Source organism: Portunus trituberculatus, chromosome 17 (assembly GCF_017591435.1).
Source record: "Portunus trituberculatus isolate SZX2019 chromosome 17, ASM1759143v1, whole genome shotgun sequence".
Taxonomy (NCBI): domain Eukaryota; kingdom Metazoa; phylum Arthropoda; class Malacostraca; order Decapoda; family Portunidae; genus Portunus; species Portunus trituberculatus.
Window position 1 is genome coordinate 31,969,962 of NC_059271.1, and position 27,563 is coordinate 31,997,524.

A 27,563-nucleotide genomic window follows, 5' to 3' on the forward strand; every position below is an offset into this window, starting at 1 on the left:
ATAGATTCCTTTATCAGCGACTTCAAAAAGAGAACGTCTAAGCTCAGCGCAGCAAGACCTCGCTGTACATTTGAACCAACATGTGAAGCCTTGAACGAAGCTTCAAACATATTGGAATTTAGGTAAGTTTTATAACATATATCTAAGTATAATCAAAGTAGTTCTCGTCACCTGCTAAACAGATCCTCTTCCAATAATGCATCACTGGTATGTACATTACACTTATAGGAGGATTAAGATCATGCGAAACACCTCACCACAAAAATTAACGGGACACCCTTTATAGCACTCCCACCCCAGCTCTCTCTCTCTCTCTCTCTCTCTCTTGTCCTCATAAGGGCAAACTAGTGATCCGTCAACGAAATAATTGAGGAACTTCTCACTAGAGGCAGGGACGCTACGTGACCAAGCGAACATCACAGAGACAAGGGAGTTACAATGTATTGTATTAGATGTACGAGTAAGTATACACACTGATACGCAGTTACAGCTCCGTAAGAAGCAGTACAGGATGACTTTGCTCTTCTATTCATGAAAAAAAAGTACGCTAACAAATTCACGAAGAGAATAGGGTGATGAAGACAAATATAGATCTGCGAAGGGTAGATTACGTTAACTGAGGTTCTATGTTAATGAAAACTGTCCTCAAAAATTAGTTTTGAGATGAGGACGTAACAGACACACTATATTCTCTTTTGTAGCTGCCAGCGCCATTAGAATACAAGGTGTTTCCTCACAACTGCACATGAACACTGGTGACGAGAGCGCTATACAGAAATGAACAACAACTGGCCCAGCAATGGGATGTTATTGTAGAAGTAACATGAACTGCGGCGATAGCCCTAGTAGTGACGCAGCCCAACCGCCCTCCCTTCCTTCCCGCCCTCCAGTAACCCCCCCTGCCCGCCCTCCCTTCCCTCCTCTTCCTGTTCTCCATTCCCCCTTCCCAGGCTGTCACTTGTGTCTCCGTGGCAGTGATGAATAGCTTGCTGATGACGAGCGTAGAGTGTGATGCTCCTTGAAGCATTTAGTGAGGGTGAGGGCCACCTAGCGCCCTCAAAGTGGTACCCCGATGCCTGTGATCTTGTGGGGATCAAGGGAGGATGAGGCAGAGAAGGACACCAATCTTAGGATTTCAGAGAATGGCTGCCGCATTGATCCTGAAGTGTATCATGTGCGTGAAGATAAGACTGTACGTGAAGATAAGACTTATTTATCAGGTTGTTGTTGCGTCACGATACTCGAGGTTATAATGATTAAAGTTACTGTTACGTTTTCTTTTCATCTCATACACAATCATCAGAATACCAAGAAACTCTACACCTACAAAGAACATGATGAAAGATGTCACTGAATCGAGATAATGATAATAACAGAAGGATGATAGTTGATACAGTAATAGATGACAACTTTATGGAGATATACGAGTACTTTTGTGCTGATGAGCTACAACAGATCCAGCAGCATTGTGGGACGGAGCACTCATCCAGCATGTAGTGTCAAGAGAGTCGTAAGCCACAAATTCAGGCATAAGCTTCTTTCTAACCTCAAGGCAGTGTCTGGAGTCTCACCAAACTCACAATTACAGAAGGTTTATTGAGCGCTGTAAGAGTGAGGCCAATGAATGGGATAATAACATAGTGAGCCAATGCTTCAGCCACTGTAAAGAAAGAATATTATGGCGATAATACTGAGAGAAAGTGGCAGTAAAGGTTCACTAAATGTCTTGTAAATATCGCCGATTGACTCAGGCTCAGATGATGTACTATCTCGTCCTCAGCACCACAGATGGTCATGATGGTCTCCTCACCTTACGAGACGAGTGCATGAGTGGCTTGATAGGCAAATTTTTGGTGATATTTAGTACTTCTTACTCTTCTTACACGCTTCGTACATCATCCCTTAGCTAAGCACTATAGCACGTCCACGTCTCTTCTAGTGTATTGAATAACTGACTGATTGATGAGAGTGCGGCAAAGCAACAAATTGGCGCCGTCCACTAGCGGTTCTAATGCCACCACTTGTTAGGCAATAGGACACTCACGTACTTTGGGTCACATCTGTTCATGTTTTGGCACTCAGTTTTAAAGCATCCCGGGCAGACATAGCATAAAGATGGAAGGAAGAAGGAAGTGTTATCCGTTGTGTGTGTGTGTGTGTGTGTGTGTGTGTGTGTGTGTGTGTGTGTGTGTGTGATTCACCTCACCTTTTACCTCGGTCGCCTGCTGGTCACCCAGCCAGTCTTCCCATTACGGAGCGAGCTCAGAGCTCATAGACCGATCTTCGGGTAGGACTGAGACCACAACACACTCCACACACCGGGAAAGCAAGGCCACAATCCTTCGAGTTACATCCCGTACCTATTTACTGCTAGGTGAACAGAGGCCACACATTAAGAGGCTTGCCCATTTGCCTCGCCGTCCCGGGACTCGAACCCGGCCCTCTCGATTGTGAATCGAGAGGGCCGGTGTGTGTGTGTGTGTGTGTGTGTGTGTGTGTGTGTGTGTGTGTTTCACTGTTTGATCTGCTGCAGTCTCTGACGAGACAGCCAGACGTTACTCTACGGAACGAGCTCAGAGCTCATTATTTCCGATCTTCGGATAGGTCTGAGACCAGGCACACACCACACACCGGGACAACAAGGTCACAACTCCTCGATTTACATCCCGTACCTACTCACTGCTAGGTGAACAGGGGCTACACGTGAAAGGAGACACACCCAAATATCTCCACCCTGCCGGGGAATCGAACCCCGGTCCTCTGTGTGTGTGTGTGTGTGTGTGTGTGTGTGTGTGTGTGTGTGTGTGTGTGTGTGTGTGTGTGTGTGTGTTTGTGTGAGGCCCCGTTAATGCCGGCCAAGGACGAAATATAAAGTGTCGTCTGACTAATTCTTTCGGCACTTTAAGAACTGGTGACTGAGTGGACTTTTTTTTTTTTTTTTTTTGCTCTTGGCCAGTCTTCCCCTCTTACATAAAAAAAGGCATAAGTCACCTATACTTCTTATGGTAATTACGGTGATAGCGATCTTAGGGTTAAGCTAATGCTCGCCTTTGTTAAGTCACTCAATGATAGATTTTTTTTTTATTTTTGACCCTCTCGGAAAATACGTCAATTTTCCTTCGATTTTCGTTAAAAATATCCCATAATGACCAATAGTATAATGAATTTATCTAGGATTGCTTAAGTCCTATCGACTCAATATATGGAAATTATCTGGATATTCATGGATAATTTTTCCTGTTGTTCTCTCTCCTCGTAAACACATTTGGCCTTGAACGGCAGCCTTCCAGGAGAAGAAAGCTCTTTAGGATTACTAATTTATACACATAACCTGCCAGCTCGTGTACCCACAACTGCCTACTTTACGGTTTCCACATGCCAATCATGTAAAATATAATGATAGATACAATAAACATAAATAAAATACAAAAAAACGAGAAAATAATGTAAACATAAGATTTTTCTATACACTTTAAGAGCCGCACGTTAATAGGCAAGCAGTTACCTCGTGAGTACTGTGTGTCTCATACCTCAAGGATAACTGCATCCTGTCTCAGGTTCTTACATGAATGATTATAAACCCAAACATAGGGAAATATTAAATGATTTTTCCTTTTATCTGTGGACATGTTAAGCTGCGGCAAGTTAAGTCGTGAACACACGACACACACGTAGTATCTGCTGAATGCTTAACAAGCAATGAAACAAAAGACAGCCATTAACTTCCTTCCTTGTCTCTCGCGTGACAGGAGGAGACTCGTCACCACACTCGAAGAACTACAGGTCAGCTATTCACAATGTGATATCATGGAAGAGATCTCTCCCCTAATACGAGTACAGAGGACGATGGGAGTGATCGCGTGGCGTCTGGCGTCTGGCGCACTGATGCAAAAGACGCAGAGTCACATTCACCTCCCTGTCTGATTACTAGAGCGGTGTAATCATCCCACCACCCATGTCGCCCGGATGACGCTCCCAACGCTCCCCACCGCCTGCCAAGTCATCTATCCATCCAACTCAAGAAGAATGTAACAGTCATCTTTAGGGGAAAAAATATCCACGTGTAGCCTAAGTTTCTTTTTTCTACTTTGAAAAAAAAAAAAAAAAAAAAATAATAATAAAATAAGAGTCAGACGAAAATTAAGTTGGATAACCGTGGGATTCAAAAACTTATTTATCTATTTGTCTTTAGTATTATATTTTTTGTGAGCATTCATGTGTACATCTGTGTATATTTTGTTACAATTTCTCATAACCACTACCATTCTGTGAGAACCTATGTAGCAATTTTCAATCACAATTTTTGTTGCCCTTGGCTGGTTCTCCCTCTTACACACACAAAAAAAAAAAAAAAAAAAAAAAGAAAGAAAAAAATAGGGACGAGGACAGGTTGTGTCTGGTGGCGGTGGAAAGTCTCGCTATATAGTACAGGCTGCGGACCCATCGCCGGGGTTCAGGGATACCTCTAGCAGACCATAGGTAAACAAACACTCCACGCTTTATGTCCCTCCCATCACTCACTTTTATGTCCCTCGCTTCACATGCCGATACTTCTCCCCATACATTCTTCGTTGTCGACTCTCTCTTCTTCATCCCAGTGACAACCTTCACCCTTATCCCTCCACTGGATCCCTTAGTCATCCTCCTTCACCGCCCTTGACCCTCTGTGGGGGTTAAGATCATCAGTATCCTCACAGTCGTCACACCGTCTTTGCTTGTCACTTTAAGAATAAGTTGTGTGTCTCGTCACGGCATCAGGGAAAAAGATGAGTACATGGTCAAAAGATGGTTTGAACTTTTGAAGGTGATTTACAGGCTATTACTTATACATGAACAATACAAATGTGTACTGATAGGTATCAAAACATTGCCACAAACACACCACTAAAGATAAAGTCTATACATTAAGTTTTAATGGCATTCCCAATAAAAGAAAACGTGAAACAGCTTAAACGTGGCCACAATTATCATCTAGTGGTAGGCCTAACATTTAAAAAAAACTTCACATATTTTTATTTTTTTTATTAGAAGTGTAATAAAAATTTTACAGCCGTTTCCTCATGTATAATCTGAACGGTCTATCGTGAAGTACTTGTTTGCGATCCGCTTTGTTTATTTATACCTTTGATTATTTTACACTCTTGAATTAAATCGCATCCTTATCTTCATTAAATTAAAGGATATAGAAAATAAATCATTGTCACTAAGTGCAATTTGTTCATTAAACTTTATGATATTTTTTTTGTTGTTGTAATTCTGCGTTACACTCCTAATCTATGTAAATCCATTAAGTAGTAGAGGCAACATGTTTGAAGTTCCATAAAGCGACTGATAAAGTTAAGATTGTACAACTTCCAATAAAGGCAATTATTTTGTTAGCATTCTTTACGACTCAGGGACATTGTCAACAAGGTCTTAAGTCGCTCAATATTCTTTCTCCAAAATATCCTGTGTGTGTGTGTGTGTGTGTGTGTGTGTGTGTGTGTGTGTGTGTGTGTGTGTGTGTGTGTGTGTGTGTGTGTGTGTGTGTGTGTGTGTGTGTGTGAAGAGATTTTGTGGGGGAGAAATGAAGAAAAAGAGTATAAAGAAGGTTAATAGTAAAGGAAAAAGAGAGAAGGAGAAAAGAGAGAAGAAAAGAGATGAGAGAGAGAGAGAGAGAGAGAGAGAGAGAGAGAGAGAGAGAGAGAGAGAGAGAGAGAGAGAGAGAGAGAGAGAGAGAGAGAGAGAGAGAGAGAGAGAGAGAGAGAGAGAGAGAGAGAGAGTGTGTGTGTGTGTGTGTGTGTGTGTGTGTGTGTGTGTGTGTGTGTGTGTGAATGTGTATATGTGTATCTTCATTAACAGGTCCATACACAAGGCAGGTGAAGGTCTGAAGAAGTCATTCCTGATGTTTACCCTCCTCCCTAATACACTCGTAAAGCGATAGAAGCCATGCATGGTGATGGCCAACTCCCGCCGCACTCTTACCTGAAGGCCGCGTCCAATTAGAGGCCTCATTAACACAGACACGATTTCCAGGTGACGTTAAAGACAGTGTTCCCTTTCTCATTTTCTTTAATTGCTGAGTTGAGGTATGTGTGTGTGTGTGTGTGTGTGTGTGTGTGTGTGTGTGTGTGTGTGTGTGTGTGTGTGTGTGAGAGAGAGAGAGAGAGAGAGAGAGAGAGGGGAGGGGTGGAAAGGTAACTGATTGTGCCACTAAACGGTAGACATCACGTTCATTCCCATTACTCCTAACAATATCTACGTACAGTCAATTAACGCAACAATACACGCGTAACATCATCTTCACTTGAACAACCATCAATACACGAATAGGCGGCAACTCTCCCCACAAGAAACACCATAACTAGACTAAAAAACACTCAAAAGACATGCACACTGGAAACATTTGAAGCATTAGAAACACCCAAAAGCTGGCCTGGTGATCCTTGATACAGTGTGGCGATAAGAGCAACCAATAGAGTGCGAGAGGAAGGCGGGACTCTCTTCGTCAGTGTGGGCGTAGCGAAGCGGTAATCTGTGTAGTAAAAGTCACCTGAAACTGCGGGAAAGTGATTGTAAAATGCTACCAGTTCCCGACGCTATCAAGTTTGAAGCTTAGTGAGTGTAAGAATGTGATAGACAGCCAAAGTTAATTTGTTTTGTACATATATTCTTTTATATTCTGCGCATATCCGCGGTGAAACTGAAGAGGAGGAGGAGGAGGAGGAGGAGGAGGAGGAGGAGGAGGAGGAGGAGGAGAATGAGGAGGGGGAAGAAGCTAGTAATATATCAGTTAACTCCTTCAGTACCATGACGCATTTTCATGTTAATTCTGTTTATCATTAAGTTATTTTATACAGCTTCAGAAACTTATGTGGGAATTAAAATAGTAAAGACTTCTGACCTCCATAGACCGTACCTAATGTAAATAAAATGATCTAATCACACCCAAAACTCAAGGTAAAAATATGTCCCATTACTAAAGGGGTTACAGATTTAATACCTATTTCATTAGATATTGTAATTAGGTACAATGTAGTTGAATGTTCCTGAATATTTACGCAGTAATTCATCTTTGGAAACCATTAGGAAAGCAGCAGAGGTCATGGAAAGCTGTCACAAAGAAGAGCGAGACACATTAGATAAAATATAAGAATAAATAAATGAATAAATAAACAAAGGAAAATGTACATGTTGCTTGTCAAAATCTATTCTTATATCTAGTCATCTGAAAGAAAACGTATCTTCATATATGATGAAATGTGGCAAAATGAAGCAAGATAGGACAGAACAGAATATAGGGGCGCTATGCAAGATTGGTGGTGGTTACGTTGGGTTAGTCTTGTCTGAAGCACTGTTATTTAAAAAAGGCAGCAATCAAACAAGCCTCAGCTCACTCCATCTTGGTAATGCAGTGATGAAGGGGTGCACTTTATGTGGTTATCCCCGGCAGCAGAGAGGCCCGTCATGCCGCTCAGTGTCGGAAATGCTCACTAACTGCTATGGATGGGCCTCACTGAACCACAGCTCGTCATAGAGTGAAAGTACCAGCAACGACTGCTAACTTCCAGCAATCAATGTTAAGTAGTTCTCTGTACGGTGGCTATGCTCTACATAAGTACACTTTCATTACGAACTATAAAGGAAGGAAACGGAAAAAAATGGATACTAGAGATTCATAGAACAGACAGGTTTAGAGGGAGAAATTCTACAGGAAGGTAAGGACTTCAAAAACAAACAAACAAACAAACAAAAAGACATGGAAGGAGAGGCGAAAGATGGGAGATGGGTCGAGACGGGAGAAGAGGGAGGGAGATGGCTACTGTAGAGGTTACGTAACAAAACACATGAATAAGTGACGCAGGAGTTTCATTCATACCGTCACGTAGTTTATGATGTTGCGAGTCTATAAATGTCTCCCATAATATACCTAATTTAAAGGAAAGATAAATCCCATCTTATCTCGTCCCCCTCTGAGGCAGCCACTCTCTCTAATATATAAATCTGTCTTTTTTCTTTTCCTCGACCGCTTTTTTCGTATCATGGTCGCGGAGTGAGTGACGATGCCCTCTCACCTGTAGTGGCAGAGGTACGTACCTTAGTATCTTGTAGTGCCAGGGAGTCATAAATAGCGATTGAGGTGACAGGCATCTGCTCCACGAGAGGCGGTGAGTCAAGGTATTAGTGAGCTGTTCGAGTTCATCCAAGCCACAGATCGAGATAAAAAGTTGCAAAATTAATAGAGAATAGAAACCTCTGGAAATACTATAAGGCAAAAGTTGAGATCACTAATATGGAACTGTCGATATGAATTTATGTCCGTGAATATGAATTAGCAAATAATGAAGTAAATAAAAAGCGCTTTAAGAATCAATACGTGTTACTAGGAAAAATAAAACAAAGAGATAAGAATGAAGAACCGACAAATATAGAAATACATATCTACGGGAATCAATAAATACGACGACATGCGATGGCGGGGAAATAAACGCAAAAAATCTAAGTTTGGAGTCTGGACATGAGGAAGTTAGTAGGTGGAGTGCGAGTCAAATGCTGGTGAGTTGTAGGAAGGCAGCAGGACTCGACTTGGCTGGTTCGTGTGCTGGATTCTCTTCTCTTCTTCTTTGTTCTGTCTAGAGATTTTCCGAGGCTGAGATGCATAACACACACACACACACACACACACACACACACACACACACACACACACACACACACACACACACTGGAGGCCAAAGTCTCTCATGGACAAAACCGCAGATGTGCATCTCTACTGTTTTTTAATTCAGAGAGATGAACTCCTCTTTCCACCTCTCATCATCATCATCATCATCATCATCATCATCATCATCATCATCATCATCATCGTCATCATCATCATCAACACCAGTAAAATGATAAGAAGGAAGGAGTTTACCATCAATGAACTTATACATCTACTACTACTACTACTACTACTACACACACATGAATTAAACTAAACAAATAACCTTCTCTTTCTCTTTCTCTTTCTCCCCATCTCTCTCCTCCTCCTCCTCCTCCTCCTCCTCCTCCTTGACTCGTATAGTATTTCTTGAATAAACAAATAAAGCCGTCCTGCAGCTGTTTTCATTTTGCTTCTCATGTCCAAACTCAATTTCATCACCATCAACACTTTTCGGTTCATTGTTTTATTTTGCTTTCCTTTTCTTTTTCTTTATCTTTGCACGTACAGTACAAGCCACCACTCAGCTCCCAAGGGACGAGAAAATTAGGGAAAGGCCAAATGAAGGAATAAAGTTATAAATCACCTCATTTTACAGCCATGGGTGGGTGGAGAGGCTTACGAAATACATTGGCCATTTCTCATAACTGTACTTTCGAAGGCTAATGCTATTCCAACTACACTTTTCATTCCATAGTCTGACATAAGAGGTGGGAATTCTTTTACTTTACTACCTGAGAACCACACTTTTTATTCCATAGTCTGATATAGTAGGTGAAAATTCTTTTACTTTACTACCTGAGCTCTTATGGGATGGGATGGGTAAGAGAAATGCTTCCTTCTCTTTACTATACTGTTCCGCCCTTTTATCATGTCCAGTCTCTCTTTACGTTACTGTTCCGCCCTTTTATCATGTCCAGTCTCTCTATGTTACTATTCCGCCCTTTTATCATGTCCAGTCTCTCTTTACGTTACTGTTCCGCCCTTGTATAATGCCCAGTCTTCGCGGCGCAGGCTTGCTGAGTGCGGATAGAGATGGGAGGATGATCATTATGGTAAAGAGCAGTTAGCCTCACCCTAAGTTTGTAAATTGAGTAGTACGTAATATTAGTTAAGGTTCTTTATCATTATCGATCCCTACACTCTCTATCGTCCCTCTCCATTTATACCGCAAATTCATTCTTTATTCATCGTGGCTTTTCTCCTTTTCTCATTTTAGCGAACAATAATACCGAGGCGAGAAGAGACGCAGGTAATGGTTATAGTTCTGCGCCTATCAACACTGTCCATCTACTCATCAAATTTATCTTTTTATATTTCTACTCATCCATGTTATTGTGTTTTCTATAACGAACACCAAGAAAATTACAGGCATGTAACATTTCTTCTATTGGGGACGGTTATTTAATATCATTCATATATTTAAGCTGTTTTCTTTACTTCTATTTCGCTTCTTTATTCTTTTTTCCCTCGACCTGCTTGGCCACGATGAGGTGAAAGGCACACTTATCCTGTTATGACTATCTATTCACTGTGCAAAACTGTCTTTCTTCTATTCTTCCCTGATTTGACGCCACATGTGCACTGTTAAGACCTACATCACAGTGAGGCAAAATGCATGCAATACTTGCTCTAATAATGGCTATTCTCCAAGTCTATTCAATTACGTGAATTGCCTTTTCTTCTATCATCCTCTGTTTTCTTCTTTTACCTCCTTAGCGCACGTACCCACGCACGCACACACACACACACACACACACACACACACACACACACACACACACACACACACACACACACACACACACACACACATTGGAATCCGAGATATATAGTATACAAACGTTTAAGATATATGTCATTACTGTCGATTCACTTCTTTTCTTTTTAAAATCTTTAACCTTAATTTTTTGTTGCTCTCTCTCTCTCTCTCTCTCTCTCTCTCTCTCTCTCTCTCTCTCTCTCTCTCTCTCTCTCTCTCTCTCTCTCTCTCTCTCTCCTTGACCTGCACCATGAAGCAATAAGCAAGAGTCAAAAGGTAAGAGCCACGCAGCAGTGTTGTGCTGCTCTGGTCAGGGGCGAAGAATGGAGCATGGCTTGAACACAGCGTGGCCATTATAGGACAAGGTGGTACTACTCTTTTCCGTACGTTAAAACGTAAAGTACGACTTACAACATCGTAATGCATGTTCCTCTCGTGGCTTACTAATTTACCGCCCCATAAACTCCGCTGATTTACGGCCGCGACGTCTAGAGAGATAGATTATAATTATGTCAGGAAGGACGCTCCACCAGCAACACTGACCGCATAGCTAAGGATAATTAGAATCATTTAGCAGATCATCTTATCTTACTCATGCCCTTTCATTTCAGCGGATCAACTTGACGTGAGTAGTGTAATGGGATGATGATGAAACCGAGGTAAGTGAAGATCATGACCGGTGCTATTATCTACTGTAATCGTGAAGGTGTATAAATCCCCGGTGATGAGAAGGAAGGGTGAGATATGCAGGAAGGGAGCTAGGGAAGACTGCCATCCATACACTTCTGCCCGCGGTAAGATTTATGCCCAAGAGGAAGCCTTATAAATCTACGTGAAGGAGTAGTATTTCATCTCAAAGTTGCGAGAGATATACTACATGAACGCGAGCTCACTCTCCACCTCCTAGCGTTCACGGATTCATTGGAAAACTATGCAAATCACAGCTGTTAGTCTCAGTATATCAAGGCTTTCGGTGTTGGAATCCCGCTCTGGTGAGATGGTGTGCTCAGAGGGACACTGATGGCAGGCGGGCACTGGGACCCTTGCAATGAGTTAACCTCGCCACTGTTTCCTGGCCGTCACTGGTGGGAGGGAGAGACAAAACTGTTCCATTTCACCCATTTGTTACAAAAGTTCACGCCCACAAAGGAAATAATGTGTTGGGTCTCTGTTGCTGTACATAGTGTTGGGCTACGTCTGTCTGTCTGTCTGTCTGTCTGTCTGTCTGTCTGTCTCTGTGTCTGTCTGTCTGTCTCTGTGTCTGTCTGTCTGTCTCTGTGTCTGTCTGTCTCTCTGTCTGTCTGCCTCTCTCTCTCTCTCTCTCTCTCTCTCTCTCTCTCTCTCTCTCTCTCCGACATGTAAACACACACACCACACACACACACACACACACACACACACACACACACACACACACACAGAGAGAGAGAGAGAGAGAGAGAGAGAGAGAGAGAGAGAGAGAGAGAGAGAGAGAGAGAGAGAGAGAGAGAGAGAGAGAGAGAGAGAGAGAGAGAGAGAGAGAGTGATGAATGAATAGTCACTCTTTCCAATAAGGGTACCCAAACAAATGAGGTCGTGAATGCAAACCATAGATCAAATCCCCAACACACTCCCTTCCCTCCCCTCCCATCATCACCCTCCACAGCTTTATGCAAAAATCCCCAACCCAGTTCTCTCCCTCCCCCCCCACCACCCTCCACAGCTTTATACAGAAATCCCCAACCCACTGCTCTCCCTCCCCCCCACCACCCTCCAAAGCTTTATACGTACAAAAATAAATATTAACAAATATGATTTCCTTTTGTTTCTCAGTTTACATGTTCTGCCTCGACGTCTTAAAACATTGAAATAAAAAGTAATAATCAGAAATGTTAAGCCCGAGGATAAAAACAGCGTAGAATCCAGTCCTTCACAGAATATTCAATGTAGTATCATGCATTTATTTTGCCAAAGTTGGAGTATGTCTAGGCTACCAATGCACTTTACTTCCTCAGGCAATATTTTCCACACGTCTTCGTCCGCTGAGTCCAAATAATTCGCTTAATTTTATTGAGGGAAGTTTTCTGTATAAGCACGAGGCGCGGAGCCAATCAGAGCAGAGTGTTGCCACGGCACAGGTAGAGAGAGCTCAACCTGGCGGCACTGTCCTTCTAATATGTGAGACCCCTTATCTACCGGACAATTTTTTCCCTTTGTGTTCTATATTTGAAATTATATAGTAAACTTTTTGACTTCTGTAAATAAGAGTAATTTCAAAGATCGTGCAATTTTGTACCCGTCTGTTACCTATAAGTGGAGTGCATGAAACCAGTCCTTTCTCGCCTGCCAATAGCCATTATGAATTTTGCCACAGCGGCTGAGGATGGAGATGAATAAAGGAAAAGAAAAAAAAAATAGACAAGATAGTAATCAACACTGTAAGGCGAGGTCACTAATTTGAGACAGGTTGAGATGGATTATCTACAGGAGAAGAGAGAGCCTGGTGTGGCGATAAAGGAGTTGCAGTGCATAATCTGATGTGAAGATACGGAAGGTGTTGCAGTATATATGCCCGTATTCTAAAACATTTTCCTCTCTCACCATCACCACTTTCCAAAGATACTCGTGTTTTTAACCCCTTGAGTACCATGACACGTTTCCATATTCATTCTGCTTACTATTTGGTGATTTTATACAGCTTCAAAAACTTGTGTGGGGGAATAAAATAGTAAAGACTATAGACATTAATCTTCTAACTTCCACAGACCCTTCCTCATGTCAATAAAATGGTCTAATCGTACATAAATCTCAAAGTAAAAATGTGTCCCAGTGTTGAAAGCTCTACTTGAAGATACTCGTGATTTTAGGAGTATTTTTATGGTTCAGGTGATGGATTGGCAGCATTTCTAGTTTAACATAAGGAAGAACTGTCTTGAAAACCGTGCTAGTTGTCTCTGTGGCCTTGCAAAATTGTAGTAGTGAGAGGGGAAGTCGTTTCTGAATACGGCCCATAGTCTGGTGTGAAGATATGGAGGGTCTGCTGGTATATAAATTTAGTCCGTGTATTGTGCAGCACTCAGTAATCGCAAACAAATGTACGACGTGGCATGTTTTGGTGACTGTTTGCTGTGAGATTATAAAGCAGCGCTGGAGTGTGTTTCAAAGAGAGAGAGAGAGAGAGAGAGAGAGAGAGAGAGAGAGAGAGAGAGAGAGAGAGAGAGAGAGAGAGAGAGAGAGAGAATGTCTATGGTGATGTCTTTAGCCTTTATCATTACCTGTAGCACTATGAGAAGCACCTGCAGGTAAAAAAGCACAGCTCTCTATTATTTACCTCAATTATAATGACGTAATTAAAGCAGCGTTGTGTTTTGTAGCAGGTATCATTAGGTCGACTGTCAGTTATATAATTAGGACATTTCCTGTAGGCGACAATCACAAGTGAAATGTTGCCCAAGTTTTTATGCTGACAAGACAATTAACTGGAAGATAATGGAGAGAGAGAGAGAGAGAGAGAGAGAGAGAGAGAGAGAGAGAGAGAGAGAGAGAGAGACTACGGTAGAGTATAGACAGTGTTGCAATTACCTACCCTGACAGCCGAGCAGCTCAAAACGCATGGAGGGGTGTGTGTGCCACTCCAACACGTGTAGCCTCACAAAGCGACCCAGCACCGGCGGCTCCACGTAGTTGTGTCTTGTCTGGTGTGAGTCAACGTTGGCCTGGAACACCTGCACGGGATACAAGATTTGTGGTTAGCCGGTTTAGTAAAGAAGTCACTAATAGACAGATACAGGTGTGTTGTCACTCACACCGATCATCAAGGTTCAGCCAGGTTTGTAAAAAATGTAGACGGAAATTAAAGTTTGTATCGGTTGTAAAGAACCAGTTTGACTAGGAAGCATTTCATCCTGCCTGCTTCTGTATTTCCATCTTCCTACGACTTAACTTATTTTAAGGGGGGGGAGGTTTCAAGACATTTGTCCCAGACTTTTGGCTAACTCTATTAATCTTTTAGGGAATTGGCAATCAAGTGGGTCTTTTTTGTCATTTTTTGTTGCCCTTGGCCGGCCAGCTTTCCCCTCTTCCTTAAAAAAAAAACACGCCTACCGATAAAAATAATTGATTCCGATGACACTTATAAGAACTTGGGAAAACGTGCGTACAGATAGTTGAGGAAGTAATAAAGATGATAATGGGTTTCGTCGTTGCTCTTACTATCAATGCTTTCCAAAGGTTATAGTTGAATTAAGACACTCGTGTTTTCAATAATATATTAAGAGTTCTGGTTATGTATTAGCAAGATTTCTAGTTTATCACAAGGAAAAACTGTCTTGAAAACCCGGCTAGTCGTCTCTGTGGCCTTGAAAATTGTTGTGGTGAGAGAAGATGGCGTTTCTGATTAGGATCAAGTGTTAAAGCGAGACGAAGGACAATATTATCAGAACACTCGCATACGCACAGAAAAATCTCCCCTGTATTTCTGAGTGTGAGTGGAAGGGAGAAAGTTCATTTGCCTGCCAGACCGTCTATGGGAGCTCAAAAAAGAAGGATAGCCACTAGTCAGCACCGCCTCCATGTGAACCAAACTCAAGAGCCACCAAACCTGCTTGAGTGGTGATGATTCTCGCCCTGTACTTAGCTGAGCGACCGCCTCCCTGATGGAATGCTTCGATATGTACGTACACACCAACACTTACTCCAGCCGCCTGACTCTCACGTATTGGCTCGAAGTAAAAAAAAAGTGAGGGCGGTGGGGGTGGAAGCTTCATACATATGCTTGTGTGGCGATAATAATCTTGACGAAGGTTTGAGTAATGGCTCTTCTCATGACAGGTGAGTGAGTGTCCTGCCATTCATATGTAAAATCTGGTGTATTTCCTGTTCATTTTGGGGTTTGAGACTGTCTGTCTGTCTGTCTGTCTGTCTGTCTGTCTCTCTCTCTCTCTCTCTCTCTCTCTCTCTCTCTCTCTCCCCACTACCAACGTACATCCGCGCCACCTTTCTCCAGGTTTCACAGCATTACACTGCAGTTTCGTTTTAGGTTAATAAAGCTTTTCTATAATGGAAATTCAATACTTTCTTGACATTTTTCAGCGTGTAAGTGTTAGGTGTGAGTTCAGATATAGAGCTTTGGAAGAAAAACTAAATGAAATAGAATTAAATCAGATAAAAGGAATTGATAAAGGAGATAAATGAATAAGTAAAGAAATATGTAGGGTGTCGAATATAGATATCAAATAACTATGATGATAGACTGAATAAAAAAATAACATGATAGACCCTGCAAAATTATCATCAGTTATTATTTATTTTTCTTCACACAATGCAATAAATTAAATAAGCGAAGAGTTAATGAAAATATTGTTACACTTCACTCCTGTCTCATCTCAACATAGGCACACACACACACACACACACACACACACACACACACACACACACCTGTCTTCTGCCCTTCCAGCACACACACCTGTCCTCCCAGCACACACACCTGTCCTTCCAGCACACACACCTGTCCCAGCACACACACCTGTCTAGCATCACACACACCTGTCCCAGCACACACCCCTGTCTAGCATTACACACACACCTGTCCCAGCACACACACCTGTTTAGCATCACATGACACTTGCACAAACACCTGTCCTCCCAGCATAAACACCTGTCCCAGCACACACCCCTGTCTAGCATCACACACACACCTCTCCCAGCACACACACCTGTCCTCCCAGCACACACGCCTGTCTAGCATCACATGACACCGCTAGGGTTACTGATCTGGGGAGGGAAACGACCTATGGAGCGTGTAGAGTAAGATTAGAGCATCAGGTGAACAACATCAAGGTTCGTATTCCGCTGTGGATTTGATGCCAACTTTGATACCACCTGCAGGTAACGCAACACCTTACCAGTGGCCGAGCTCAGGTGTGTGGGAGCGTTCACGTGGTCTCAAGTTAGGGAGCACCGAAATATTAATCACTTCAGCACCAGGACGAGTTTCCATATTCATTCTGCTTGCTATTTGGTGATTTTTTTGCAGCTTCAGAAACTGATGTGGAGGATTAAAATGAAGGCTTTGGGCATTAATCATCTGCATTCCATAGGCCTTTCCTAGTTCGTCTAATCGTACCCAAAAGTCAAGGTAAAAATGTGTCTCAGTATTGAAGAGGTTAATCTAAATGGGGAGCTTCTATGAAAGAGCAGCGAGAGTGATCAAAACCGCGTGCTTCATTGTACGATTGCCTCATAAGTGCTCCCGGGAAAGTGTGCACGATTTCAGGCAAGGTATGTCCAGGTGTTCATATAAAAGCGAACGAGAGTAAGAAAGATATGTTTGTTTCATTTGATTGTTATTTTATTTATCATTATCTATACTTATTTATTTTTGAAGTCTCCCAACATGAAAAGTCAGGCATTCCATATGACACGAAGCAAACAATGCACACTGATGGGCATATCGAGCAGCAGCAGAAGCAGCAGCCATCAGGTCTCTCTTCATTATTCAGCAGCTTATCAATGTGTCCTGTGCACAAGTACCCTGTCTTTCTTCTTCTGCTCTCTTGTGTCCGTGCGAAGACAATCTTTATCACTGGACATAAGAGGCAACAATCTCCTACAAACCATTTTTCTTAACCATGATATTTGTATTCCATTATACTGCACTATATTCATGACAAATTCAGTGATATTTACAACACTCACAAGTACCTCCCGGGCCGCAAGGAACGCCGGCTGCTTCGTCTAACAAGTCCCTCCTTTCTTTAAAGTTAATGAGACACTTTTATATTCAATGTAGTGTCAGTAATAGTAGTGTTTTTCTTTTGTATTGTTCTATATACATTTCGAGAGATAACTCTCTCTCTCTCTCTCTCTCTCTCTCTCTCTCTCTCTCTCTCTCTCTCTCTCTCTCTCTCTCTCTCTCCTCCCACATACACATATCTATCTACCTATCTTTTTATCTATTTACATATCTATCTATCTATCTATCTATTTACTCTCTCTCTCTCTCTCTCTCTCTCTCTCTCTCTCTCTCTCTCTCTCTCTCTCTCTCTCTCTCTCTCTCTCTCTCTCTGTGTGTGTGTGTGTGTGTGTGTATATATATATATATATATATATATATATATATATATATATATATATATATATATATATATATATATATATATATATATATATATATATATATATATATATATATATATATATATATATATATATATATATATATATATATATATATATATATATATATATTCAGCATTTGTAATCTTGGCTAACTTAATTTCAACCTAAATCTAATAAGTAAAAATTTAAAAGGAAAAATCTATAAGAGTTGCCTTGTGTATCCAAAGTTATGGATTTGCCCGACGGTCATTTCTTAAGTGGGTGTGTCCTAGAATATATCAAGTACACTCTTCCTCCTTCTTCTTCCACTCATATCTTGAAGAATATCCTTCATCATAAATGATATTTAAAACCCACCTTGTTCATGTACCGTCACAATTCATTGTGTCTAATTTTGGCCTGGTCATGTTGCAGGTAGCATCCGGTAGCAGCTATTTGAGTGAAAAAAAGAAAAATACCCGCACTTAACTGATCACAAAAAAAAAAAAAGTATTCAAGGTTATGGCGAATACTTGGTGGGTACGTAAAAATACTCTCTTACCTAATTTTTCCCTAACCTGATAAAGAGACAAGAAATATAAGGGCAAGAACAAAAAGAAAACAAAAAGGAGGAAAAAAGACAGAGGAGAACGAACAGGAAAAGGAGGATGAGGAAAAGGACGAAGAGAAAGAGAGGAGCAGGAGCAGCAGATGCAGCAGCAGCAGGAAGAAAAGGAGGAAAAGGAGAGGAGGAGGAGGAGGAGGAGGAGGAGGAGGAGGAGGAGGAGGAGGAGGAGGAGGAGGAGGAGGAGGAGCATGAGGAGGAAGAGGAGAAGGAGGAGGGGCAGGAGAAGGAGTGTAAAAAGTCCGACAGACTAATGTCATAATTCATAGGCAGCGTCGCCAGCAAACGCCAAACATTTCGCTGAGGAGGAGGAGAAAGGTCAGTAGTAATGCATGAAGAGGATGAGAAACTATGACCGTAAATATTTTCACCGCAGGAGGGTCACCTAAAACTCATCTACCACTACCTTTGGAACCTAAAATGTAACCACACCCGCTGCTTCCAAGTAACTCGATCCGCTGGAGCTGCTCTTGTGCATGTTCTGCCCGCGTACTGCCCTCCCTCCCCCCCCAAACGCAGCTCATCCTTGTCCCATATCCTCCTTCCTCACTTTCCCTCACTCTCCTCCTCCTCTTCCTTCTCCTCTTGCTTCTCGTAGACTTTTCTGTTCCTTCTATGCTGACAAATAAGTAAAACAGAACACTTCTTACGTTTTATCTAAGAGAGAGAGAGAGAGAGAGAGAGAGAGAGAGAGAGAGAGAGAGAGAGAGAGAGAGAGAGAGAGAGAGATAGGGTGTAAAAAGCGTATCAAAGTAATGTCGAACACAGCACTGTCCCCAACAAACACGCTCTTAAGGTGAAACTTTTTGGTGTATGAAGAGGATGAGAAAGTATGACCATGAGTAATTTCATCCCAGGGAGGTCTTCTAAAAAATTATCTAACTCTGTCTGTGGAACCTTATATGTAACCACTCCCGCTGCCTCCAAGTAACTCGACCCGCTGAAGCTGCTCTTGTGCATGTAAAGGTTCTGTCCTCTTGGTGCCCTTCCTTACAGGCTCTTGTCCTTCCTGCTTCAGTAACGCCTCCTTTTTGTTATATTTCCCCTACGCCTCCTCCTTCCTCCTCCTTTCTCTTTCTTCTCCTCTTTCCTCCTTCTTTCTCCTCCTCCTCCTCCTCCCTTCTCCTTCCGCCCTTCCTCCTCCTTTCTCTTCCTTCTCCTCTTTCCTCCTTCTTTCTCCTCCTCCTCCTCCCTTCTCCTTCCTCCTTCCTCCTACTTTCTCCTTCTCCTCCTCCTCCTCCTCCTCCTCCTCTCCATTTTTCTTACTCTTTTCTGTTCCTTCCATCCCGACAAATAAGTAAGACAGAACACTCCTTACGTTTTATCTACAAGAGAGAGAGAGAGAGAGAGAGAGAGAGAGAGAGAGAGAGAGAGAGAGAGAGAGAGAGAGAGAGAGAGAGAGTTGTGATGACCAATATAATTTCTAGCCACCCATTCATCACCAGATAATGAGGAGGCGACGCCACTGTTCCTCTCTCTAATGGAATTAATTATTTACATCAGGAAGACACGCGGCTCCCCTCACTGGCCTCGCTGCCATTCTACAGCACCACCGTAGCCATGACACTGTAATCAAAGTCTCTGTCTGTCTGTCTGTCTGTCTGTCTGTCTGTCTGTCTGTCTGTCTGTCTGTCTCTCTCTCTCTCTCTCTCTCTCTCTCTCTCTCTCTCTGACACTCACTCAGTCACTCACTGTCTGTCTGTCTGTCTGTCTGTCTGTCTGTCTGTCTGTCTGTCTGTCTGTCTGTCTGTCTGTCTGTCTCTCTCTCTCTCTCTCTCTCTCTCTCTCTCTCTCTCTCTCTCTCTCTCTCTCCTTGCGTTTGGTGAGTAGTTAATGCGATACCAAAAGAAAAAAATCGTAATTGCTCCATCGAGGCATCCATTCTCACTTTACATTTAGTGAAAGCGGAGCCTCTGACTCGCCAAATGATTAAAAAGGTACACTGGAAGGTTTTTCTTGCGTATACATCATACATTTAACACATTTTCTATTGAAATTAACAAATTTTCTATTGAAATTATGTAAAATTACGTATTTCGGTCTGTACACGTAATACCAGGAACACAAGAGTATTAGCTGCTGCTTCTCCTTAAAAAAATATTGGCGTTTTCAAAAGAACACCTATGTTAACGTTTTAAATTGTGCAAATAAAAGACAATAACACGGTATAATGAAACATACAACCCTAACGTGTTCTCTCCTCTTGCTCTCAAGTAATATTTTCTTTCACCGAAATCCTTCTCTCAGAATTTGCAATTAAAATAAAATATCTCCAGCTGAATGAACTTTTCTGCTTCAGTGTGCCTGCATCCTCCCTCATTAAACTGAACAAGGTACCTGGACACGCCACCTGCAGGCTAGATTCTCTACACTAATAATAAGGCAGAATAACTCAGGTGACCAACAAGCGTGCGTCCATCAGTTTTCACTTCATTGCTGAACACAGAGACGGTACAACAAAGCCAGCAGAGATCAACCATGATATAACGGACCTTCGCTCAAACTCTAAAACTAATGACAAAAATTATACAGGTATATATATATATATATATATATATATATATATATATATATATATATATATATATATATATATATATATATATATATAATGTATTCATCTAAATAAAAAATAAAAATAAAAACTGCCTAGTCGGTGATCTGGCAAGTGTTTTTAGTTTGAACCAGGTGAAAGTGCAGTGAAGAGGTGTGGGGTGGTGCCGTGAGTGCCGCTTTCAAACAGGCAGACAGGCAATCTATGGAGAGGAGGAGGAGGAGGAGGAGGAGGAGGAGATAGAGTCTGACTAACTCATGATAAATCCATCTGAGCGTGGTTGCCACTGAACACCGGACATTACCCTCAGGCCTAATTAGCGAAGACTTCCGCTGAGCACAGGTAACTTGAACCGCCTGCCCTGCACACGCCTTGTCCATTCCATCTGACGGCCAACCCCTGCTGCGCGTACACACACACACACACACAATGTACGGTCTCTCTCTCTGTCTGTCTGTCTGTCTGTCTGTCTGTCTGTCTGTCTGTCTGTCTGTCTGTCTGTCTGTCTGTCTCTCTCTCTCTCTCTCTCTCTCTCTCTCTCTCTCTCTCTCTCTCTCTCTCTCTCTCTCCTTTGCATCATCAGAGCAATGAACTTTAGAGACTTTCTTGATCTTCATTAATCACAGGCAATGATTAACCTGAACTAAAAAATGAAAGCACAAAAACATGCTATTAAAATCAGTCAATAATTCGCGTCAATTCTACATTTTCTCGAAAAATTTTCCTTCATCCAGTGTTCAGAGCGGACCAACAGCGATACCAATGGCTTCTTTATTCTTTATCCTTTTCCTATTTAATTTTTTGTATGACTTTGTAACATTATTGAATTCTGAAGTGCTTTTGTACACTCTGATAAATTTGTTCATAGGAAAAGCTATTAAATATTTATCACTGTAGGTAAGTTTATTTATTATTTTCTGATCCTTATAAAAATACAGAAAAATTACCTTCTTTTATTTATTTGGGCATGTTTCACCTCTTCACTATCTATTTCAATCCCCAACATAAGCTTCTGAAGCTGTATAAAGTCACTAAACGGTAAGCAGAATGAATATGGAAGTGCGTCATAGCACTGAAAGGGTTAAGGGAGTCTGTAAAGTGTCAATATATCGTCTCCTTAACTCAGGGCCTTGTTATAAAAAAAAAAAAAAGCCTTGATTTAGATCAGTTCATTTTCTAATTAATTGTTTTCACGTCATTCGTAACATTTTATGACCATTAACGAAAAAATCCCACCATTTTTCAGATTTTATATAAAAAACTATATTAAGTAGAAATTAAATCAGTCTCATTCATTAGTGGATCAATATAAGGAAGGCGGCGATTAATGTATTTAAATAACCGTCGATTTCTTTAATCAGAGACAATCGAAAAACACGAGTGTTGAGGATGATAACCTTTGAGACTCGCTGCCACTGACGCGATTCAGAACAACAGAACTCGTGCCGTGATATTTTACTGTCAATTAGCTATTTAATCTGACGTGTTGGAGAGAGAGAGAGAGAGAGAGAGAGAGAGAGAGAGAGAGAGAGAGAGAGAGAGAGAGAGAGAATATACCAGAAATAAAACTTGAAAATACACAAAATAAAGATATAACCGAAAGAGAGAGAGAGAGAGAGAGAGAGAGAGAGAGAGAGAGAGAGAGAGAGAGAATGCCGAGGTGACAGGTGACGGTGACTGATGCCACTTATGTCCGACTACAATTTTATAACGAGGGAGGGACGTATCTGATTCTCCCTCCATCTCTTAACAAACTACTCTCACACCTGCCCCACACCGCGCCACCACCGTGTTCATCGCTTCCTTGTAACTATATTCGCACGGTGTGATTGAAGGGGGTTCTCGCAAAGCCCTATAGGTAAGTATCCGCGTGCATTGATGAAACTGTTAATATCACGGGGCTTGAAGTAAAGTACAGGAGACAGTCAACAATCCTGATTAACTCGGTGTGTGTATCCTTTCCTTGGTCTGGGTGGAAGCTGCCTGAGGACTGTGGGTAAGTGCGGCTACCAGATGTTATGAGAGTGTAGAATATCTGTTATTAGTAGTGTTAGGTGTTTTCCTGGACAAAACAATCCTGGTTAACTCGGTGTGTGTGTCTTTTCATCGGTAAGTGTGGCTGCCAGATGTATGAGAGTGTTATTATCTACGTAATATTTCTACACTGATAATAATAATTCATCTTTGTGCCATCAATACACAGAACCCTCTCTCATTTGATGGCACTGGCGCTCCCCATAAACAATCCTATGCAATCTTCAGTACATTATGGGCAGAATTGGGACTTCGCAAGGGTTAACCTCTTCAGTATACCACTGAGAAGACTATACTGGTGTGTGTCTCTCTCTCTCTCTCTCTCTCTCTCTCTCTGTGTGTGTGTGTGTGTGTGTGTGTGTGTGTGTGTGTGGCCAGGCATAAGGTATAAACAATCCTCCCAGCATAATGATAACACATCAAAGTCAAATCAGGAATCATCGGAGCGTAAACTACTATCTTGTGCGTCTCAAACTTTACGACGGGAAGGTCTCAGCCATCAATGGCCAGCCTACCTAGCCCAATCAACATCAGATTCTCAAGAGTCAACACCTCGTTTGTTTTTTATACCCTTGTCTGTTTTTTTCATTGGGTTCCTCGTTCCTCGTTCACCTCCTTCCGTGCGCTCTACAACGAGAATTCCTTGGTTAACGCCTATACTGGTAACTCATAATGGCGAAAGATAATCAGGTTTCACTCAAATAAAGTGGGCTTATAATAGTTATTTCGTCCTACCCTTCAGTCAACTGTTCCAGAAACCTAATGAACTGATTCAAACACTCTTTAGAAATTGATATCAGTTAAACAGAAAATACATGAATGAATACAATGTTGGTGAATGAGAAAACATAAATAAACAAGTAAATAGAAATTATATTATGAAATGAAAAAGACAAAATATATGAATGAATAAACTAATGAAGATATAATTAGATAGATCAGAGAGAGAGAGAGAGAGAGAGAGAGAGAGAGAGAGAGAGAGAGAGAGAGGTTAAAGCACGTTCTGCCTTTCACCGCCATGTATCAAAGGAGTAACTCGCAGCTCCACTCAGCTTATCAACAGTGGGAGCAGCGGCGGGCGGTAGCGGCGGAACTCTATACTGCCCATCGTTCTCCTCCTTCCTGACCAAGATCAACGCCCAGACGCTGAGCATTACCAAAGTGACCAGTCCCGAGAATATCAGAACGTCACACGTCATTGTCAGCGTCAGCGAGCATAAGGACACATATTGGGAGGTACTCAGCCGAATGTAAATGATAAATGGTAATAATAAAAGACAAAAGGAGCGTTGCATGGAGGTGACATCAAGATAAATTATTCAACATGCAAAAGGAAGGCACGGATGTTGTTCTTATTTAAGATTAGAAACTGCGTCTTACTTACTGATGCCACGGAGAAAAATATATTGTCTTCATTATTCTAACGTAGAAAACACAACACACACACACACACACACACACACACACACACACACACACACACACACACATATATATATATATATATATATATATATATATATATATATATATATATATATATATATATATATATATATATATATATATATATATATATATATATATATATATATATATATAAAAGAAATGTGGTCTTAATTATCTTATGTTACAAATAGCAAAAACATCTTAATGATGTGACAGCGGACCAAATTTTGCGTTTATTATTCTAACAAAAAAACAAAAACAAATTATTTAATGGTGTAAAGAAGGACGGTAATTGTGTTAGTTGTTTTAATTAAGGCTGAGACAAGAATATCTCTGAGTGTGAGATGGAGACAATAATGTAACGAGGCCCAGTGATGGTTTATCGGAGTGTACCAGATAGAGAGGAGACTTGTTGAACCAAGGACACCAGGGAAACAACGCATTCTTACATAAACTCTACCTGAGTGCAGGAAAATTATATGAAGCATTTTTGTACGAAAATTTCTAATATCTTCGTTGGTTTTGTTTTTCCACCAACTCATGATGCAGATACAAACTTAATGACATGAGAGTTTTCTTACTACACTGCCTCAGTACACCTTGGTGGCGGTTCGGGGTGTAATGCGTTATGTAGAAACTTAAAGGGAATAACGTAAAAAAAAAAAAAACAATAACATACGATGTAATTGAATAAACATAAAGAAGTAAGTAAAAAATAATCTGACCGTTTTCAGGCTTACACAGATGCTCATTTTCCCAACTCGATTTGTCTTTTCCGGCCAGCTTGTTGCGTGGATATTCATTGGTCAATAGCAGCCTCTCACTCCACGGGAAAGATTGAAGAGGGCTAGATAAACAAGCAAACAAAAGTAATAAGCAAGTAAACAGATAGAAAAAAAAGATACAAGGTGAGGCAGGTGCAGTGTTATTACCTTCCGCCTTCAGGCCAAACACGTTGCCACATCCCTCATTGCCACACCCTCCCCTGCTGCAGCCCAGACACAACCCGAGGGAAGGAGAGAACCAGCTATGTGTACTTGCTGGAGATTGCAACCACCAGGCAGTCTCCCTCACACTGCGCAGCGTGCCGCCACACACACACACACACACACACACACACACGGAAATTCAACCGTTACGTCATTATCTCCCTTTATGTTATGTGATGTAATGAAATTTTAAGTAAAATCGCTATTAATGCTAACAATTAATTTAGTTCTGGTTTTTACTTTTGTACACGAGTTGCTGATCAAAGTATATTCACATATAAAGGACATTTTTTCCCCCTTGATGGAAGAAAATGTATTTTTTTGGGTGTCAATCATTACCAATACTGCAGATGATTCTTCTAATCCTTTACACAAATTCACGCACTACATTTACCTTCCGAGTACACGTAATCTGTTAACAAAATTCGCTGTGAGATGAAAGTAAATATTGTATTCAATATTTTGATTCGATTATCTTCCATGTTGTTTTTTTCTTCGTTTTACTGAACATAGATACTTGTATATCAAATATGTAATCTGCTGACATGTTAGAATTTTACTGGCAATTCATTAACTGGAAGGGAATGGTAGGTAGTAGCAGGGAACTGTGGATAATTGCTTTGTTCCTCACGCTTTGTGAATCACTCACTACACTATTTACACACAAATTTGGCAGCTCTCGAGCTCCATTCATTTGTCTACACAATTATCAACGTGGGCATACTCGTGATTTATCTACAAGTCTTGCTTATTGAGTGAAGAAGAGAGACAGTAGCGATGGTGGAGTGTTTCCTGCCAGCCTCTCAATTGCGTGTTACCCGAGTGTCTGAGAATGATGTGCAATATTCCTTGCCCATATTATTACTGCATTCTTCACCATCAGAGTGAACGCAGCCGTCCTAATCTAAAGGGATTTTGCTTTTGATATCGTGTGAATCGTGGAACGGATAGACGTCAGTGCAAGACTGCTGTATCGCCTTGGGGAGCGTCTACGTACGTACATATTTGTCCATCTGCCCTCACCCACTTGTTAATGAATTTATTTAGCTTTACTGGTTTCATACCTTGTTAATTTGTACCTCCAGGATGCTGCCCCTCTGGTGCCTTGATTCTTGCCGCTACCCTTCTTCCTCTTGCATGGCCTAAAGCAATGCAGTTAGCGGATACATGATACGTGGGATACAGGATTAAAGAAAAAAAAACTGCCATTTAATAAAAGGCAAAAATAATACGCAGACAGGTGCAGGGGGAAAAAGAGCGGCCACGTCAGCAGGACCAGTTTTTGGATGGAAGTGTCGCAGTTGAGTGAGAATCAATATGCAAAACTGAGCGAGTTGAAGCCTCCGCCTCCTTATCTGCGATGCTCACGTGAAAGGAATATGACGCCCGTACTCACAGATGTGGATTTTTGAGTGTACATAATAGATCTTGGGTACAGTAAGAGTACGTTTGCCCTAAAAGGCGATAGGGGAGGCAAGCAGGAGCACCTTAAAAAGTGATGTTTTTAAATGTTACTCAGCAATCATCTTTTAGACAAGTGATCACATAATAAGGCTGACTGCCAAACATCTTAGTTACATAAACAGGTACGCCGCTACTTTGTATACAACAATAAATAAATAAATAAATGACACAACTGCCATTAACATGTAATAAAAAAACGGCCATCTCTCTCTCTCTCTCTCTCTCTCTCTCTCTCTCTCTCTCTCTCTCTCTCTCTCTCTCTCTCTCTCTCTCTCTCTCTCTCTCTCTCTCTGTCTTTTATCTGTTACCTTTGTCCTCACCGGCCGCCCACGTCAGTCATCAGAAGTTGGATATTCGTTGGGGAGTCTGAAACGCGATCGGGGGAGTTAACCAGGCCTCCACGGTTATCTGTAGAGGCCGATGGGGTCCGCACGGTACGATCAAGAGCAATGGAGAGCCGTATCAGCGATCTGTCTGTCTCTCTCTCCAAGGGGCAGCTATCTGAGGTGGCCTCGAATGGTGTGTAATGTGACCCCGAGAGTGGTATAGCCTGGCTAGTGTCGAGATGATCATTCTATTAGATATCTGAATAGGAACAAGGGCTCCCGGAATTTCCATTAATTGGTGATAAAAAAAATGTAAAGGACTCGATTGCTCATAAACTCAAATACATCTGCGTTTTAGAGAAAGAAATACCTGCTCAAATTGATGTAAACTGTATTCTTATTTTCACTGAAGTCTTATATATAGAACAATAATTCATGTCTATATTCAAAATTATGGATATGAATTCACAACCATGTCAGTGCAAACATTATGATCGTCCACCATTTGCTCTTCTCCGACACGCATGAGTGCCTTCAATCCTCCAGTTACATTTCATTTGATTAAACTGGCAACTCAAGGGCAAAAAATGCTAATGA

At 41.5% G+C, this 27,563-nt stretch overlaps 1 protein-coding gene across 3 annotated transcripts in view; it reads right to left on the reverse strand.

Moving 5' to 3' along the window:
• Nucleotides 1–27,563, reverse strand: part of LOC123504722 (lactadherin-like) — a 177,779-nt gene that overhangs the window by 30,339 nt on the left and 119,877 nt on the right. For all 3 annotated transcript variants that reach the window (XM_045255474.1, XM_045255473.1, XM_045255472.1), the window contains exon 5: nt 14,011–14,149. In XM_045255474.1, the coding sequence (XP_045111409.1) occupies nt 14,011–14,149 (139 nt within the window). The remainder of the gene's footprint in view (nt 1–14,010; nt 14,150–27,563) is intronic.